General features: G+C 44.3%; 1 protein-coding gene across 1 annotated transcript in view; it reads left to right on the top strand.

The window, feature by feature from the left end:
* Positions 1–1,524: 1,524 nt before the first annotated feature.
* The window catches only part of LOC139235350 (zinc finger protein 154-like), a gene marked incomplete at both ends in the record, with an annotated part of 82,167 nt that continues 65,499 nt past the window's right edge, over positions 1,525–18,192 (top strand). Inside the window, one exon of the mRNA XM_070866490.1 lies at positions 1,525–2,033. Coding sequence (XP_070722591.1) covers positions 1,525–2,033 — 509 coding nt within the window. The remainder of the gene's footprint in view (positions 2,034–18,192) is intronic.

The following is an 18,192-nucleotide window of genomic DNA, read 5'->3' as shown; positions in this document are numbered from 1 at the left end:
TTCATCCAAGTCATTAATATAGATTGTAAATAGTTGAGGCCCCAGCACTGATCCGTGTGGCACCCCACTAGTTACAGTTTGCCAACCTGAAAATGACCCATTTAATCCCGACTCTCTGTTTTCTGTTAGTTAGCCAATCCCACATCTATGCAAAATAGTTTACCCCCAACCCTGTGAGCTCTTATATTGTGCAGTAACCTTTTATCTGGCACCTTATCGAATGCCTTCTGGAAATCCAAATGCACAACTGCTGATGGTTCCTCTTCATCCACCCTGCTCGTTACATCCTCAAAGAACTCTAGCAAATTTGTCAAACGTGATTTCCCTTTCATAAAACCATGCCGTCTCTGCTTGACTATTTTGCTTTCCTCAATGTCCTGCTACTATTTCCTTCATAATGGACTCCAGCATTTTCCCAATGATAGATGTTAGGGTAACTGCTCTATAGTTTCCTGCTTTCTGTCTCCCTCCCTCCCTTGTTGAATAGGGGTGTTGCATTTGAGGTTTTACAATCCACTGGGACCTTGCCAGAATCCAGGGAATTTTGGTAGATTACAACCAATCCATCCACTTTCTCTGCAGCCACTTCTTTTAAGACCCCAGGATGCAGGCCATCAGGTCCAGGGGACGTCCATCTTTAGTCCCAATAGTTTGTCTAGTACTTTTTCTCTAGTGATAATGATTGTTTCAAGTTCCTCGCTCCCTGTGACCCCTTGATTATCTATTATTATTGGGATGTTTTTAGTGTCTTCCACTATGAAGACCTTACAAAATATTTGTTTAAAGTCTCTGCCATTTCCCCGTTTCCCATTATTAATTCCCCGTCTCATCCTCTAAGGGACCAACATTTATTTTAGCAATCTCTTCCTTTTTATACAGCTGTAGAAGCTCTGACAGTATTTATATTTCTTGCCAGTTTACTCTCAATCTATCTCCTCCCTCTTTATTATTTTTATTAAATCAATACTTAAAACCACACAGCAGAAGGAAAGAATGTTCCATAGAAACTAGAATTGTCTCTTCTGAATTTCGATCCTGCACTTACAGTGATGACTTTTGTAAACTCCTTTTGCAGGGTGTTAGAAGGTGAGGAATTGAAGGAGGGAAACTCAAACTAAACATCACGTCAAGATCAGATAGAGTCACTCGAATCATCAGGACTTGAATATCATCGTCCTTTGAATGTGGAAGGAGACATGTTTGTTTGTTCTGTCCGTGGGGAAAGATTACAAACATCAGTTTGACTGAAAAAGCACTGAGACACACACACCCGAGTGAGAGAGTATCAGAGCACTGATTGTGGAAAGAGCTTTAACCAGTCACACAGCCTGAAAAATCATCGCACCATTCACAGCGGGGTGAAACTGTAAACGTGTTGTGGGTGGAGGAGGCTTCAACTGATCGTCCAACCTGGAGAGACGGAAGCACACCCGCACCATGGATAAATCATGGAAATGTGGGGACTGTGGGAAGGGATTCAGCTACCCGTCTGCGCTGGAAATTCATCAACACAGTCAAACTGGGCAGAGGCCGTTCACCTGCCCCGTGTGTGGGAAGCGATTCACTCGATCATCCGAACTGCTGAGACACCAGCGTGTTCACACTGAGGAGAGGCCATTCACCTGCTCTGAATGTGGGAAAGGATTCACTCAGTCATCCGACCTGCTGAGACACCAGCGTGTTCACACTGGGGAGAGGCCATTCACCTGCTCTGAATGTGGGAAAGGATTCACTCAGTCATCCGACCTGCTGGCACACCAGCGAGTTCACACTAGGGAGAGGCCATTCAACTGCTCTGAATGTGGAAGGGGATTCACTGTTTCATCCAGTCTGGTGAAACACCAGCTCGTTCACACAGGGGCGAGACCGTTCACCTGCTCTGAATGTGGGAAGGGATTCACTGTGTCATCCAGCCTGCTGAGACACCAGCGTGTTCACACTGGGGAGAGGCCATTCACCTGCTCTGAATGTGGGAAAGGATTCACTCAGTCATCCGACCTGCTGGCACACCAGCGAGTTCACACTGGGGAGAGGCCATTCACCTGCTCTGAATGTGGGAAGGGATTCACTGTGTCATCCAGCCTGGTGAAACACCAGCGAGTTCACAAGTGACTGCAGTGGTTGGATTCTGCTATCATTGCTGCTGTTAATCACATCCCGACTGGATCGTGTCAATTCCGACAGATGAAGTTTGTTTCTGCTGATGATGAGCCCGATAACTTGGCTGGAATATAATATTTGATATTTCAATAACACAGTGTGTCGACATTTAATGTTCCAAGTTAAGAGGAGACTAATTGATGTCCTGTTATTGACTGCACCATTTTGGGGCCTTTTCTCCTTTCTAACTCTGGATTATTTCAGTTCTCATCCCTTCGGTTACTGTCGTAGACAATTGCCAGTTCCCCTTACCTCCCAGAGTGCATCTCCTCGCCTTGGTATTGAGGGAAGGTGTCGATAACATGCCTGGGATCACTAAACACAAAACCCTGTCAGTGAATCACTTTCAGATACTGGACTTAGCGTGTGCCCCACAGCTTCTCTCTCACCTTCGATCTGTGTTTGGAGCATCACGCCTGCAAACTTGTGTTCAATTTAAATTTGAATACACTTAAGAAATGTATTTAAGAAAATACGGATCACATGAATTAATTGGCAAATGTTTTGAGTCAACTAGATGAACATGTAACTGCATCCCGGCCCAATATTCCAGCTCTACATTCACAGGAGAAAGTCTGTTATCAAACTGCTCGAGTAGACAGAATAGAGAACAATGCTAACTCTAAGAATATCTAGCTTCTGTTGTAAATATCTTTCCAATCCCGACTGATGCAATCTGGCATTTTCCTTTCAGTTGAAGTGAATGGAAGATGAGAGGGGTGTTGGCATAGGGAACTCAGTTAATTCAGCTTCTGAAAGGTGTTCATTTTTAGTTCATTCCATATCTGGGAAAATGTGGTTGTTATCAGAGAGAGATTTCACTGAGCAACAGTTGGTGTTTGCAACCAACTGGCCGTGGATATTTTCATCATCGAATGTTTAGATTAGAAATATTATGTTAGAATACGAAGAGTTCAGAGACGATTGGTTTGCGCTTGCCACAGGAAGACCAGTGTGTTACCTGCTTCTAACGTTGTTGATGTATATTGAAGAAAATGCAGACTTGTGTCTCTGGACTATGCCGTAGCCAAAGACTACCATATTAGGCAATGCCAATTCCAGTTGAATAATGGGTTGATGGCATAGCAAAAGATCCAGCAGTTAAAACAAAATTATCTCCAGTTATCTGCAGACATCGAATGTCACAGCATGCTGACAAAGTTGGACTTAAGAATTTAAAGTATTGAGTCCAATTATTGGGATCGATTGTTATAGAATTGAATTGATGTAGAATGGAAAAGTGGTGAAGTTATGCTAAACTTGTATCGAAACTTGGTTAGACTTTGTGTGTGCAATTCTGGTCACCATATTATAAAAAGTATATGGAGACACTGGAGAGGGTGCAGAGAAGATTTACAAGGATGACACCAGAAAGGCGAGCGTATACGTATTGGGAAAGGATGGACAGGCCGGGTCGCTCTTCTCTTGAAAAAAGTAGGATGAGGGGTGACCTAGTGTCTTTAAAATGATGAAAGGTTTTGATAGAGTAGACACAGTGTTTCCACTTGTGGGGACCAGCATAATTAGAGGTCACCAACATAAGATAGTCACCAAGAAATCAAATAGAGAATTCAGAAGAAACCTCTACCCGGAGAGTGGTGAGAATGTGGAACTCGCTGACACAGGGAGTGGTTGAAGCGAATAGTATCGATGCATTAAAGAGGAGGCTAGACACGTATATGAGGGAGAAGGGAAAAGAGGGTTATGTGGATATAGTTAGATGAGGAAAGAAGGGAGCAGGCTCGAGTGGAGCATAAACGCTGGCATGGACTGGTTGGGCCGAATGGCCTGTTTCTTTGTCGTATATCCGATGTAATCCTATTGTCCAGGACACACTGCTCGAAGGGGAAGATAAATGACTTGCATCCAAACGCAATTGTTACTTTTGTCTTCTTTGTAAAATGACAAAATCTGGGCATAATTTGTTTCTGAAATTAAAACTGATTTTATATATATGTATATATATATATATATATATATATATAAGCGTCGCTGGTCAAACACATGGGAAGGAAAATGTAGCTGAAAATTGAGATAATTAAATTTTATTTTTGAAAAAGTCCCGTCTCTGTGGTTCTGTCCAAACTATGTATTCAGAAATAAGTTTTTGGGGGCGACTGTTATGCTAAAGGTAACTAACATCCTTCCTCTTGTGGACTGAATTGCTCTCTGGCATATTTTGGAGAATAAAAGGTCCAAGAAGAGGTTCGGTTACATAAAATTAAACAAAGAAACTGGGTCAAAACTTGGACCAAGTGGGAATGTTTGATCGATGTTTAAAGACAGTATGATAATATTGTATTTGAAAGTAAAGTTCCTCCTGGATCATGAATGAAATGGTGAACACTGTATAAAATGTAATGAGATGAATTGAGTGAGGATATAAGAGGAAAACAGGAAAGTTACACCTCCAAATAGAAATGTTTCTTCACTCATTGTTCCTGGGCAAATTGTCATAAATCATCTGCGTACAATCTGATGGTAATGTAAATTCTTGTTAAAGTCAGGGAAGTGTAGGAAATAGCTAATATTTCTCTGACATGTTTGTGTCATTGCCTATACTGAACAATAAGAAAACTGAATTTGATTGCCTGGCTACTACCTGAGACATCGGAACCATGGAGAGGGAGATGAGCAAAGATCTTCAGACACCCCACGATCTTTTGATAAGATCACCTCAAATGGCTTGGATCAGATGGCACATGTGGCATGATATTGGGATACCGCTGCGTGTGTGTGTGAACGAGTCTCAGGCATGCTCAGTTATTGACAACAGCACAACATGAAATGTCGAATGTGGCTCAGGAGTGTGAGAGAATTTATTAAACCATCAAGGCCATAACACATTCTCCATAGAGAAACCGACTTTGAAATAATCAGGATAGAGTTAAACACACTGCTACCTGTCAGAAACTTTAGAATTAACAGTGGCGAGAAGGCTGATCAAATTAGGATTTCGTTGCAGCTAGAATGGTCATCAGCTTCAAGGCCTCCACTAAGTACTGAACAAAGAAAGCTTGTAGAGAGGCTAAAAACAAATAATTCAGCATGTCTCTATCTGGACAAGGTGGTCATGGCTGTGTACAGATCAGCTACAAGCTGAAGGTGGGAGATAAGGAGGCCCGATCTTACAGGCTCCATAACAAAACATGGATCCAAGTGAGAGGCGATCTCCAGGAGGAAGCAGAGGACCTCAAATGGGTCAGTTTTGGAATCCATGATAAACCGAAGTTTCGACCCTCAAAAGCTTAATTTTGGTGGTAATAGAGAAAGAACCCTAACGCGTGCTCCTTGGGAAGATTGGGAGACCAGGAAGACTTTCCTGAACGAGGTGGGTTGGGACACATCCTGACCCCAAACACTAAATTAATAGTGTTCCCTTAAAGAGTTAGTAGCACACCAGGACAATAAGTAATAAGTATAAAATACATTAATACAAACTTAAAAGGTAATAACGACAGGTTATTTTAAAGTAAGAAATGTCGTATGTTGATCAGTAATGTTTGGTTTGCCAAGTACAAACGCTGATAGTGATCATCATATGTGAGACTTAAATAAAATGACATTCCACCTCACAAAAAGAGCTTTACCTGTCCCATCCAGTAAAATAACTAATGGACTAGAAGCAACTGAATCACGAAATGTATTATATAACAATGTGTGTTTTTAAATTGTTAATTGAAATCAGAAGTTTTAATCATGAGCTTGAATCTATCAACTAGATTATGTGAAGGGTGATATTCACAATTAATAGACAAAATGGGAAGAGAATTAGTAAAGGATGTGTTAGTAAGGAGTAAAACACAGGAACCAAGGGATGAGGAAGATGGGGAACACAAGGAGAATCAGTTTAAATCGCAAGGAAAGTGAGAGCTGACAGGATAGCTCAGAATAGGAGCCACAGCAAGGTTAGCAGGAATAAACAGAATAGATATAGAAAGTGAATGGGAACACGATGTGGCTTACTGGTGGTATTGTGTGTAGCCTCTGTGACATTTATGATGAATGTGGTACAGAAGGGACTGGACAAGAGAGAGTAATCAAATCCCTTTGTTTATTCATGAAGAACAACTGAGAACATGGTTTAGGGGAACCAAGTCATAGGCTTTGATGTGATGCAGCCAATAGGAATGGGGATTTTGGTCCTGAGGGATGGAGAAAGAAGTGAAGGTATTAGACCAATGGGATTGGCCTTGCCTTTGCCAAGGAAAAATGGAAATGAAACGGAACCTTGGACGGTGTATAGGGTAGAAACGTTTGCAAGCGTGGAAAACAGAGTTAGGTCCGATCCATAAACAGTATGAGGAATATCCAAGATATCTGATTAAGAAGGGAGGAACTTCGATAGCACCAGATATGCAGTGTTGTACTCTGAAAGGGACAACATGGGTTTGTACATGTTCCAGCTTGTGGGTTCACCCTCAACAAATAATCTCCAGAATGCCAGATTGAAATAAGTAAATGGGGCGAAGGCCAAACCAATTCCGTGTATAAAGCAAAAGGACAGTATTGTGTGACTACTACTGTCACGTATATGACTGTGGGTTCAACCCGCTCCCCCACACTAGAACATAACTTTTGCTTGATTCCACCGAGGAACACATGTATCAGTGCTAAACGTTGGTTCTGGTACATCATCATAATGCAACTTATCTGCATGAGACTGCCTCTGGAGGATAAAGCCATTCGAATCATTCCACATATAGGACACTATATTCTCCCTGTTTCTGGCTTTAAAGTTCATAATTCAGCGAATTAGGACATCCCAGAAACACACAGTGCAAATCATATAGAGGAAGAGAGAGACAGAACGGGCAATTCCGAGACTTGCGTATCTGGAATGGTGGAAAGTAGAATCTAGTTAGATTGTTCCAGCTGGGATTGGTGATAGCACGGATAATAGCTTCAGGGATTCTGGTCATTGCATTATGCTGTAAGGAAGTCAATAAGGGACATTGAAAATATAAGGAAAGTGAAGGACGCTGAGACGAAACCAGGATTAGTAAAGACAAAGAAGGATATAAAACTCTTTGTCAACAGGTAATGTAACCCATAAAAAAACCTGCGGGACTGGTTGACATGTTGACCCTGGTTAATTCAGCTTCTGAAAGGGATTTATGTTTAATTAATTCGATAGAGGGAAAAATGAGGTTCGTATTATTAGGGAGAGAGAGAGACAGATTTCACTTAGCAACAGCTGGTGTTTTGCGAACAACCAGGCTTCGATATTCATAATAGAATGGATTAGAAATATTGTTAGGATTAGAAAAGTCCAGAAGTAGTGGTTTATGATCACCGTAGCCAGGCCGCAATGCTTCTAAATGCGTCGCTGATGTAAACTTGTGTTTCTGGACTATGCAGTAGCCAGAGACTACCATATTTGGCAAAGCCGGTTCCAGTTTGATAAGAAAACAGTGTATAAATGTAAGATTTTTCCTTTGTTCATTAGCGTGGAGATACCCGTGCCTGGTTACACGTGCTCCATCTGTGACTATACTCCACTTGTAAATTGCTTTTCATGCTGAAGGTAAAGAATAAATTGATTATAAATAGAAGACTGAATTCGTTACGACTCAAGGGAACAAACAGAAGTTCGTTTTAAATCAACAGTTGGTTTTTTTTAAGTTTGGAACTTCAAAACTTCCTTAGGAATTAAAAATCCATCACACCAGCAGAAATCATAAGTAAAGCTATCATTATTAACCTTGAATAAAACAAAGCTTTGTTAATTTCAATAGCTCCTATTTAATTCGGACCAATATTTTATTAACTAAACAGTACAGAACAGATAAAATAAAACAAAATAGCACATGCTTACAGAACACAGTAAATTACATCATTGTTACATTCAGGTGCTTTTCCAAATGACTAAAAATACTGAATATGAGTAGACAAACATTGATTTAATTTGTTTAAATGTGAAAAAACAAAGTGCTTTGGAAATTTCAAACCAAGTATCTGGCACATGGCAACCGTAACTTCAAGGCTGAAGCTTATCTTTTGTAAAACAAACTCGTCTGGCTTTCAGAGTTGCACAGCTTGCCCCAGTCAAAATATATCCATAGCGCCGTCTTTAACTTCAAAATGTAAATCACAAAGATCCCCTGCTACTAGTTCCACAATCTGAATTGAAATGAACATACTCAACATATCCACACTTCCTTGAAACTCCCAACATCGAAGACAACAAAGGGTTAAACGGCTTTTAGCTCCATGCAGATAAAAGTGGGTGAAGCTAAAACAAACATAACAAACGCTTTTTTCAAAGACAGACTTTCAGACAAAAGAAATACTGTAAATTCTTAAACATTCATGGTCAGGAAAACTTCCACTCTAACACAATTCACACAAACTGAAATTCCAGCATCCTTTAAGGTTCCTTTCACTCAGTAATCTTGTGCTTTCTTTTTCTCGGCACAGAAACTGACAGCTTCTGTGTTGGTTTCAATTTTAAGTTTCCTTTTTTCGCCGTTTAAATTGTCATCTCAGCAACTTATTCCCTAATTCTGTTTTTTCTTTCCTTTGTTGAGTTCTCAGCTGGGTTAACTTGCACCTTAGATCTTTTTCCCTCTCTGTCTCGCCTGTTCCTTATGCTTCCCCTCTCTCACCTGTTAATTTCTCAAGTCTGTGCGCAGAGGTGGGTTGCATAAGCCAATATATGCTTCCGTTTGTCAAATTGGGACTTGCCCTCGTCAATTTGACTCTGGACCTAATCGACCACTTTCGGTATGAGTCACCTTGTGGACTCGCGAGGAATGATGGCAAGTGAGTGGTAGGGAGCAGCTTCCCATGTTCATTGTCCCTGGCACGCTCTGTCAGGTTAGCCATGCTTAGCAAACCCATCGCTCAACTACTGGTAGGAGATTAGTCGTCCATCTCCCAGAAATTCTCCATCCTGGATTGATAGCCTGGCCAAGTAAAACTAATTGGCCACAGATCTCCGGATCCGAGTTCCACTGAACAAAATGTTGATTAATTACTATCCGTCAAGTCAATTTGTTGACTTTTTGGGTCTGTGCCAATTAGCCCTTTCACGCCTAAGTTCAGAAAGCTTTGACTTAACTCGTATTGGTGACTATAATTATATTTTATTCAGTGAAATTGAAACACTGCTATTCACCAAACCCCCCATCCCAGCTTTTCTTGCACCTCTGCTCTCCAACCATCTTCATTCCAACTCCTTTCACCCTTATTCTCCACCCTCACTTACACCTCCTCTTAAACCCCTCTCATCTTCCATTCATTTCAATTGAAAGGAAACCAAGAGATTAGACCAGTCAGGATTTGAAAGATATTTACAACAGATTCTTAGACTTATGGTCTTTCTATATTCTATCCACACGATCAGTTAGATAAAAGACATTCTCCTGTGAATACTGAGCTGGACTATTGGGCTGTGATGTGTTTACTTTTTCATCTTGGTGACTCTAAAGCTTTGCCTGTTAATTGATGTAATCGGTTTCCTTGTTCGTCTTTTGTTAAATACATTTCCTGAGTGGATTCAAATTTAAATTAAAACCAGGTTTGCAGGCATGATGCTCTATTCACACATCGAAGGTGAGAGAGATGCTATGGGGCACACGCTAAGTTCAGCAGCGGAAAGCCTCTCCCCAGTGTGAACTCGCTGGTGTGTCAGCAGGTGGGATGACCAAGTGAATCCCCTCCCACACTGGGCGCAGGTGAACGGCCTGTTCCTGATGTGAACTCACTGGTGTGTTTGCAGGCTGGATGTCTGAGTGAATCCCTTCCCCTTGTGTGACTGCGCCGATGAATATCCAGGTTAGACGGGGAACTAAATCCCCTCCCACATTTCCACGGTTTCTCCATGGTGTGGGTATCCTTGTGTCTCTCCAGGTTGGATGATCAGTTGAAGCCTGGTCCACACACACAACACGTGTACGGTTCTCCCCGCTGTGAATGGTACGATGTTTTTTCAGGCTGTGTAACTGGTTAAAGCTCTTTCCACAGTCAGTGCACTGGAACACTCACTCGGGTGTGTGTGTCTCGGTGCTTCTCCAGTCACACTGATGTTTGAAAATTTTCCCACAATAAGAACAGACAAACAATTCTCCTTTTATATTGAAAGGCCGATGATATTCAGGAATCAAGTGACCCGTCAGATCTTGGTGTGATGTTTGGTTTGAGTTTTCCGTCTCCAAATCCTTCAAATACCCTGTAAAAGGAGTTTACAGATCTCATCACCATAAGTACAGAAAACAAATTCAGAACAATAAATTCTAGTTTCTATGGAACATTTTTTCCTCCCTTGTTCCTCCAAAGCTGTAAATCGCTGCCTCCTCCCTGTACTGAAATCCAAACACATCGCACGTCTCAAGACATTTTATCCTCCATTCCCAGTTTTCCACACCAACTCTGGCTGGGTTCACTTCTACACTCACTGGTTCCCCTCCCTCTCCTCCCCTGATGGTGCTTACTCTGGCTGGGTTCACTTCCACACTCACTGCTTCCCCTCCCTCTCCTCCCCTGATGGTGCTGACTCTGGCTGGGTTCACTTCTACACTTACTGCTTCCCCTCCCTCTCCTCCCCTGATGGTGCTGATTCTGGCTGGGTTCACTTCCACACTCACTGGGACCCTGAAGACCCAAGCACTCTGTGTTCGTTTACAAAGATGGCCACACATGCGTTCGACGGCTTGACGAACAGCGATAGCGATGCACAAACCTGCGGCATTCCTTTACAAAGGCCGCCAACCTGGGCCTATTGCCGTGAAAATGTCCTGGAGCTGCAAACGTGAGAGCTCAAGCTTCTTATTCAGGGTTTACGACCAACACCAGTTACAAATGGATATGATCTGATAGCCATTACAGAGACTGGGTTGCAAGGTGACCAAGACTGGGAACTTAACATTTCAGGGTACTTGACAATCCGGAAGGACAGACATAAAAGTAAAGGAGGTGGGGTAGCTCTGAAGATAAAAGATGGAATCAATGCCACAGTGAGAAACGATATTGGCTCAAATGATCAGGATGTTGAAACAGTTTTAGTTACCAATGGATGGCCATCTTTTCTCTTACGCCTTTCCTCCTCACAGGGATATATTTTTCTTGAGAGTTGTGAAATATCTCCTTAAATGTACACCAACCATCCTACACTTTAATCTATTTTCCCAGTCCACTTTAGCCAACTCAGCCCTCATCCCTTCATAGTCTCCTTAATTTAAGCTTAGTACGCTGGTTAGAGATCTTCCACCTGAATTTGAAATTGAATCATGCTACTCATTCCAAGGGGATCCTTTACCAGGAGATTGTTTATTAATCCTGTCTCATTACACAGGACCAGATCTAAGATAGCCTGCCCCCTTGTTGGTTCCGTTGCATACTGTTCAAGGAACCCATCCATTATGCATTCTATGACCTCTTCCTCAAGGCTACCTGACCAATTTGATTTCTCCAATCAATATGGAGGTTAAAATCACCTATGATTATTGCTGTTCCCTTTTTACAAGCCCCCACTATTTCCTGGTTTATACTTCTACCAACAAGTTGCTACTGTTAGGTTTCTTATAGACTACACCCACCAAGTGACTTTTTAAGAATTAGGAACAGAAGTAGGCCATCTAGCCCCTCGAACCTGTGTTACTCATACTCCCTCAGTACCCTGTGTTACTCACACTCCCTCAGTACCCTCTGTTACTCACACTCCCTCAATACCCTGTGTTACTCACAATCCCTCAGTACCATTTGTTACTCACACTCCCTCAGTACCCTCAGTATCCTGTGTCACTCACACTCCCTCAGTACACTGCGTTACTCACACCCCCTCAGTACCCTGTGTTACTCACAATCCTCAGTACACTGTGTTACTCACACTCCCTCAGTTCCCAGTGTTACTCATACTCCCTCAGTACCCTGTGTTACTCACACTCCCTCAGTACCCTGTGTTACTCACTTGCTCTCAGTACCCTGTGTTACTCACACTCCCTCAGTACCCTGTATGACTCACACTCCCGCAATACACTGTGTTTCTCACAATCACTCAGAAATCTGTGTTACTCACACTCCCTTAGTAACCTGTGTTACTCAAAGTCCCTCAGTTCCCTGTGTGACTCACAACCCCGCAGTGCCCTGTGTTACTCACACTCCCTCAGTAACCTGTATTACTCACGCTCCCTCAGTACCCTGTGTTACTCACACTCCCTCAGTGCCCTGTGTTACTCACACTCCCTCAGTATCCTGTGTTACTCAAACTCCCTCAGTAACCTGTGTTACTCAAAGTCCCTCAGTTCCCTGTGTGAATCATAATCCCGCAGTGCCCTGTGTTACTCACACTCCCTCAGTACCCTGTGTTACTCACAATCCCTCAGTAACCTGTGTTACTCACACTCCCTTAGTACCCTGTTTTACTCACACCCCCTCAGTACTCTGTGTTACTCACACTCCCTCAGTATGCTGTATTACTCACCTGTACTCAGTACACTCTGTTTCTCACACTCCCTCAGTACCCTGTGTTACTCACACTCCCTCAGTACCCTGTGTTAATCACATACCCTCAGTAACCCGTGTTACTCACACTCCCTCTGTCCCCTGTTTTACTCACACTCCCTCAGTACCCTATGTTACTCACAATCCTTCAGTACCCTGTGTTACCCACACTCCCTCAGTACCTTGTGTTACTCACACTCCCTCAGTACCCTGTGTGACTCACACTCCCTCAGTACCCTGTGTTACTCACACTCCCTCAGGACTTTGTGTTACTCACACTCTCTCAGTACCCTGTGTTACTCACACTCCCTCAGTACCATGTGTTACTCACACTCCCTCAGTCCCCTGTGTTACTCACAATCCCTCAGGATCTTGTGTTACTCACACTCCCTCAGTATCCTTAGTATCCTGTGTCACTCACACTCCCTTAGTACCCTGTGTTACTCACACAGCCTCAGAACCCTGTGTTACTCACACCACCTCTGTACCCTGTATTACTCACAACCCCTCAGTCCCCTGTGTTACTCACACTCCCTCAGGATCCTGTGTTACTCACACTCCCTCAGCACCTTTTGTTAATTACATTCCCTCAATAGCCTGTGCTACTCACAGTCCCTCAGTACCCTGCGTTACTCACACTACCTCAGTAACCTGCCTTACTCACACTCCCTCTGTCCCCTGTATTACTCACACTCGCTCAGTACCCTGTGTTACTCACACTCCCTCAGGATCCTGTGTTACTCAAACTCCCTCAGTACCCTATGTTACTCGCAATCCCTCAGTACCCTGTGTTGCTCACAATTCCTCAGTACCCTGGACTACTCACACTCGCACAGTATCCTGCGTTACTCGCACTCTCTCGGTACCGTGTGTTACCCACACTCCCTCAGTACCCTCTGTTACTCACACTCCCTCAATACCCTGTGTTACTCACAATCCCTCAGTACCATGTGTTACTCACACTCCCTCAGTACCCTCAGTATCCTGTGTCACTCACACTCCCTCAGTACACTGTGTTACTCACACCACCTCAGTACCCTGTGTTACTCACAATCCCTCAGTACACTGTGTTACTCACACTCCCTCAGTTCCCAGTGTTACTCATACTCCCTCAGTACACTGTGTTACTCACACTACCTCAGTAACCTCTGTTTCTCACACTCCCATGTCCCCTGTGTTACTCATACTCCCTCAGTACACTGTGCTACTCACACTCCCTCAGTACCCTGTGTTACTCACACTCCCTCAGTACCCTGTGTTACTCACACTCCCTCAGTACCCTGTGTTACTCACACGCTCTCAGTACCCTGTGTTACTCACACTCCCTCAGTACCCTGTATGACTCACACTCCCTCAGTACACTGTGTTTCTCACAATCACTCAGAAACCTGTGTTACTCACACTCCCTTAGTAACCTGTGTTACTCAAAGTCCCTCAGTTCCCTGTGTGACTCACAATCCCGCAGTACCCTGTGTTACTCACACTCCCTCAGTGCCCTGTGTTACTCACACTCCCTCAGTATCCTGTGTTACTCAAACTCCCTCAGTAACCTGTGTTACTCAAAGTCCCTCAGTTCCCTGTGTGAATCATAATCCCGCAGTGCCCTGTGTTACTCAAACTCCCTCAGTAACCTGTGTTACTCAAAGTCCCTCAGTTCCCTGTGTGAATCATAATCCCGCAGTGCCCTGTGTTACTCACACTCCCTCAGTACCCTGTGTTACTCACAATCCCTCAGTAACCTGTGTTACTCACACTCCCTTAGTACCCTGTTTTACTCACACTCCCTCAGTACTCTGTGTTACTCACACTCCCTCAGTATGCTGTATTACTCACCTGTACTCAGTACACTGTGTTTCTCACACTCCCTCAGTACCCTGTGTTACTCACACTCCCTCAGTACCCTGTGTTAATAACATACCCTCAGTAACCCGTGTTACTCACACTCCCTCTGTCCCCTGTTTTACTCACACTCCCTCAGTACCCTATGTTACTCACAATCCTTCAGTACCCTGTGTTACCCACACTCCCTCAGTACCTGGTGTTACTCACACTCCCTCAGTACCCTGTGTTACTCACACTCCCTCAGTACCCTGTGTTACTCACACTCCCTCAGTACCCTGTGTTTCTCACAATGCCTCAGTAACCTGTGTTACACACACTCCCTTAGTACCCTGTGTTACTCACACTCCCTCAGTACCCTGTTTTATTCACACTCCCTTAGTACCCTGTTTTACTCACACTCCATCAGTAACCTGTGTTACTCACACTCCCTCAGTAACCTGTGTTACTCACACTCCCTCAGTACCCATTGTTACTCACACACCCTCAGTACCCTGTGTGACTCACACTCCCTCAGTACCCTGTGTTACTCACACTCCCTCAGTACTTTGTGTTACTCACACTCTCTCACTACCCTGTGTTAGTCACACTACCTCAGTATCCTGTGTTACTCACACACCTTCAGTCCCCTGTGTTACTCACAATCCCTCAGGATCTTGTGTTGCTCACACTCCCTCAGTATCCTAAGTATCCTGTGTCACTCACACTCCCTTAGTACCCTGTGTTACTCACACAGCCTCAGAACCCTGTGTTACTCACACCACCTCTGTACCCTGTATTACTCACAACCCCTCAGTCCCCTGTGTTACTCACACTCCCTCAGGATCCTGTGTTACTCACACTCCCTCAGCACCTTTTGTTAATTACATTCCCTCAATAGCCTGTGCTACTCACAGTCCCTCAGTACCCTGCGTTACTCACACTACCTCAGTAACCTGTCTTACTCACACTCCCTCTGTCCCCTGTATTACTCACACTCGCTCAGTACCCTGTGTTACTCACACTCCCTCAGGATCCTGTGTTACTCACACTCCCTCAGTACCCTATGTTACTCGCAATCCCTCAGTACCCTGTGTTGCTCACAATTCCTCAGTACCCTGGACTACTCACACTCGCACAGTATCCTGCGTTACTCACACTCTCTCGGTACCGTGTGTTACCCACACTCCCTCAGTACCCTCTGTTACTCACACTCTCTCAATAACCTTTGTTACTCACAATCCCTCAGTACCATGTGTTACTCACACTCCCTCAGTACTCTCAGTATCCTGTGTCACTCACACTCCCTCAGTACACTGTGTTACTCACACCCCCTCAGTAGCCTGTGTTACTCACAATCCCTCAGTACACTGTGTTACTCACACTCCCTCAGTTCCCAGTGTTACTCATACTCCCTCAGTAAACTGTGTTACTCACACTACCTCAGTACACTGTGTTACTCACACTCCTTCAGTACCCTGTATGACTCACACTCCCTCAGTACACTGTGTTTCTCACAATCACTCAGAAACCTGTGTTACTCACACTCCCTTAGTAACCTGTGTTACTCAAAGTCCCTCAGTTCCCTGTGTGACTCACAATCCCGCAGTGCCCTGTGTTACTCACACTCCCTCAGTACCCTGTATTACTCACGCTCCCTCAGTACCCTGTGTTACTAACACTCCCTCAGTGCCCTGTTTTACTCACACTCCCTCAGTACTCTGCGTTACTCACACTCCCTCAGTAAGCTGTATTACTCACCTGTACTCAGTACACTGTGTTTCTCACACTCCGACAGTACCCTGTGTTACTCACACTCCCTCAGTACCCTGTGTTAATCACATACCCTCAGTAACCTGTGTTATTCACACTCCCTCTGTGTCCTGTTTTACTCACACTCCCTCAGTACCCTATGTTACTCACAATCCTTCAGTACGCTGTGTTACTCACAGTCCTTCAGTACCTTGTGTTACTCACACTCCCTCAGTACCCTGTGTTACTCACACTCCCTCAGTACCCTGTGTTACTCACACTCCCTCAGTACCCTGTGTTTCTCACAATGCCTCAGTAACCTGTGTTACACACACTCCCTTAGTACCCTGTGTTACTCACACTCCCACAGTACCCTGTTTTATTCACACTCCCTTAGTACCCTGTTTTACTTACACTCCATCAGTAACCTGTGTTACTCACACTCCCTCAGTAACCTGTGTTACTCACACTCCCTCAGTACCCTTTGTTACTCACACACCCTCAGTAGCCTGTGTGACTCACACACCCTCAGTACCCTGTGTTACTCACACTCCCTCAGTAATTTCTGTTACTCACACTCTCTCAGTACCCTGTGTTACTCACACTACCTCAGTATCCTGTGTTACTCACACACCTTCAGTCCCCTGTGTTACTCACACTCCCTCAGGATCCTGTGTTACTCACACTCCCTCAGCACCTTTTGTTAATTACATTCCCTCAATATCCTGTGCTACTCACAGTCCCTCAGTACCCTGCGTTACTCACACTACCTCAGTAACCTGTCTTACTCACACTCCCTCTGTCCCCTGTATTACTCACACTCGCTCAGTACCCTGTGTTACTCACACTCCCTCAGGATCCTGTGTTACTCACACTCCCTCAGTACCCTATGTTACTCGCAATCCCTCAGTACCCTGTGTTGCTTACAATTCCTCAGTACGCTGGACGACTCACACTTGCACAGTATCCTGCGTTACTCACACTCTCTCGGTACCGTGTGTTACCCACACTACTCAGTATCCTGTGTTACTCATACTCCCTCAGTATTCTGTGTTACTCACACTCCTTCAGTACCCTGTGTTACTCACACTCCCTCAGTACCCTTTGTTACTCACAGTCCCTCAGTATCCTGTGTTACTCACACTCCCTCAGTACCCTGTGTTACTCACACTCCCTCAGTACCCTGTGTTACTCACACTCCCTCAGTACCCTTTGTTACTCACACTCCCTCAGTGCCCTGTGTTAATCAAAGTCCCTCAGTATCCTGTGTTACTCACATACCCTCAGTACCCTGTGTTACTCACAGTCCCTCAGTACCCTGTATTACTCACACTCCCTCAGTACCCTGTGTTACTCACACTCCCTCAGTACCCTGTGTTACTCACACTCCCTCAGTACCCTGTGTTACTCACACTCCCTCAGTACATTGTGTTACTCACATGCTCTCAGTACCCTGTGTTACTCACACTCCCTCAGTACCCTGTATGACTCACACTCCCTCAGTACACTGTGTTTCTCACAATCACTCAGAAACCTCTGTTACTCACACTCCCTCGGTACCCAGTGTTACTCACAACCCGTCAGTACCCTGTGTTAATCACTCTCCCTCAGTATGCTTTGTTACTTACAATCCCTCATTAGCCTGTGCTACTCACATTCCCTCAGGACCTTGCATTTCTCACAATCCCTCTGTACACTGTGTTACTCACACTCCCATGTCCCCTGTGTTACTCACACTCCCTCAGTACCATGTATTTCTCACACTCCCTCAGTACCCTGTTTTACTCACACTCGCTCAGTACCCAATGTTACTCACAATCCTTCAGTACACTGTGTTGCTCACCATCCCTCAGTATCCTGTGCTACTCACACTCCCTCAGTATCCTTTGTTAGTCACACTCTCTCAGTACCCTGTGTTACTCGACCTCCTCATTACCCTGTGTTACTCACAATCCCTCAGTACCCTGTGTTGCTCACACTCCCTCATTACCCTGGGTTTCTCACACTGCCTCAGTCCCC

This window comes from Pristiophorus japonicus, chromosome 23 (assembly GCF_044704955.1).
Source record: "Pristiophorus japonicus isolate sPriJap1 chromosome 23, sPriJap1.hap1, whole genome shotgun sequence".
Taxonomy (NCBI): Eukaryota; Metazoa; Chordata; class Chondrichthyes; family Pristiophoridae; genus Pristiophorus; species Pristiophorus japonicus.
The sequence above is the reverse complement of the archived record's forward strand: the minus strand, read 5'-3'. Positions and strand labels throughout refer to the sequence as shown.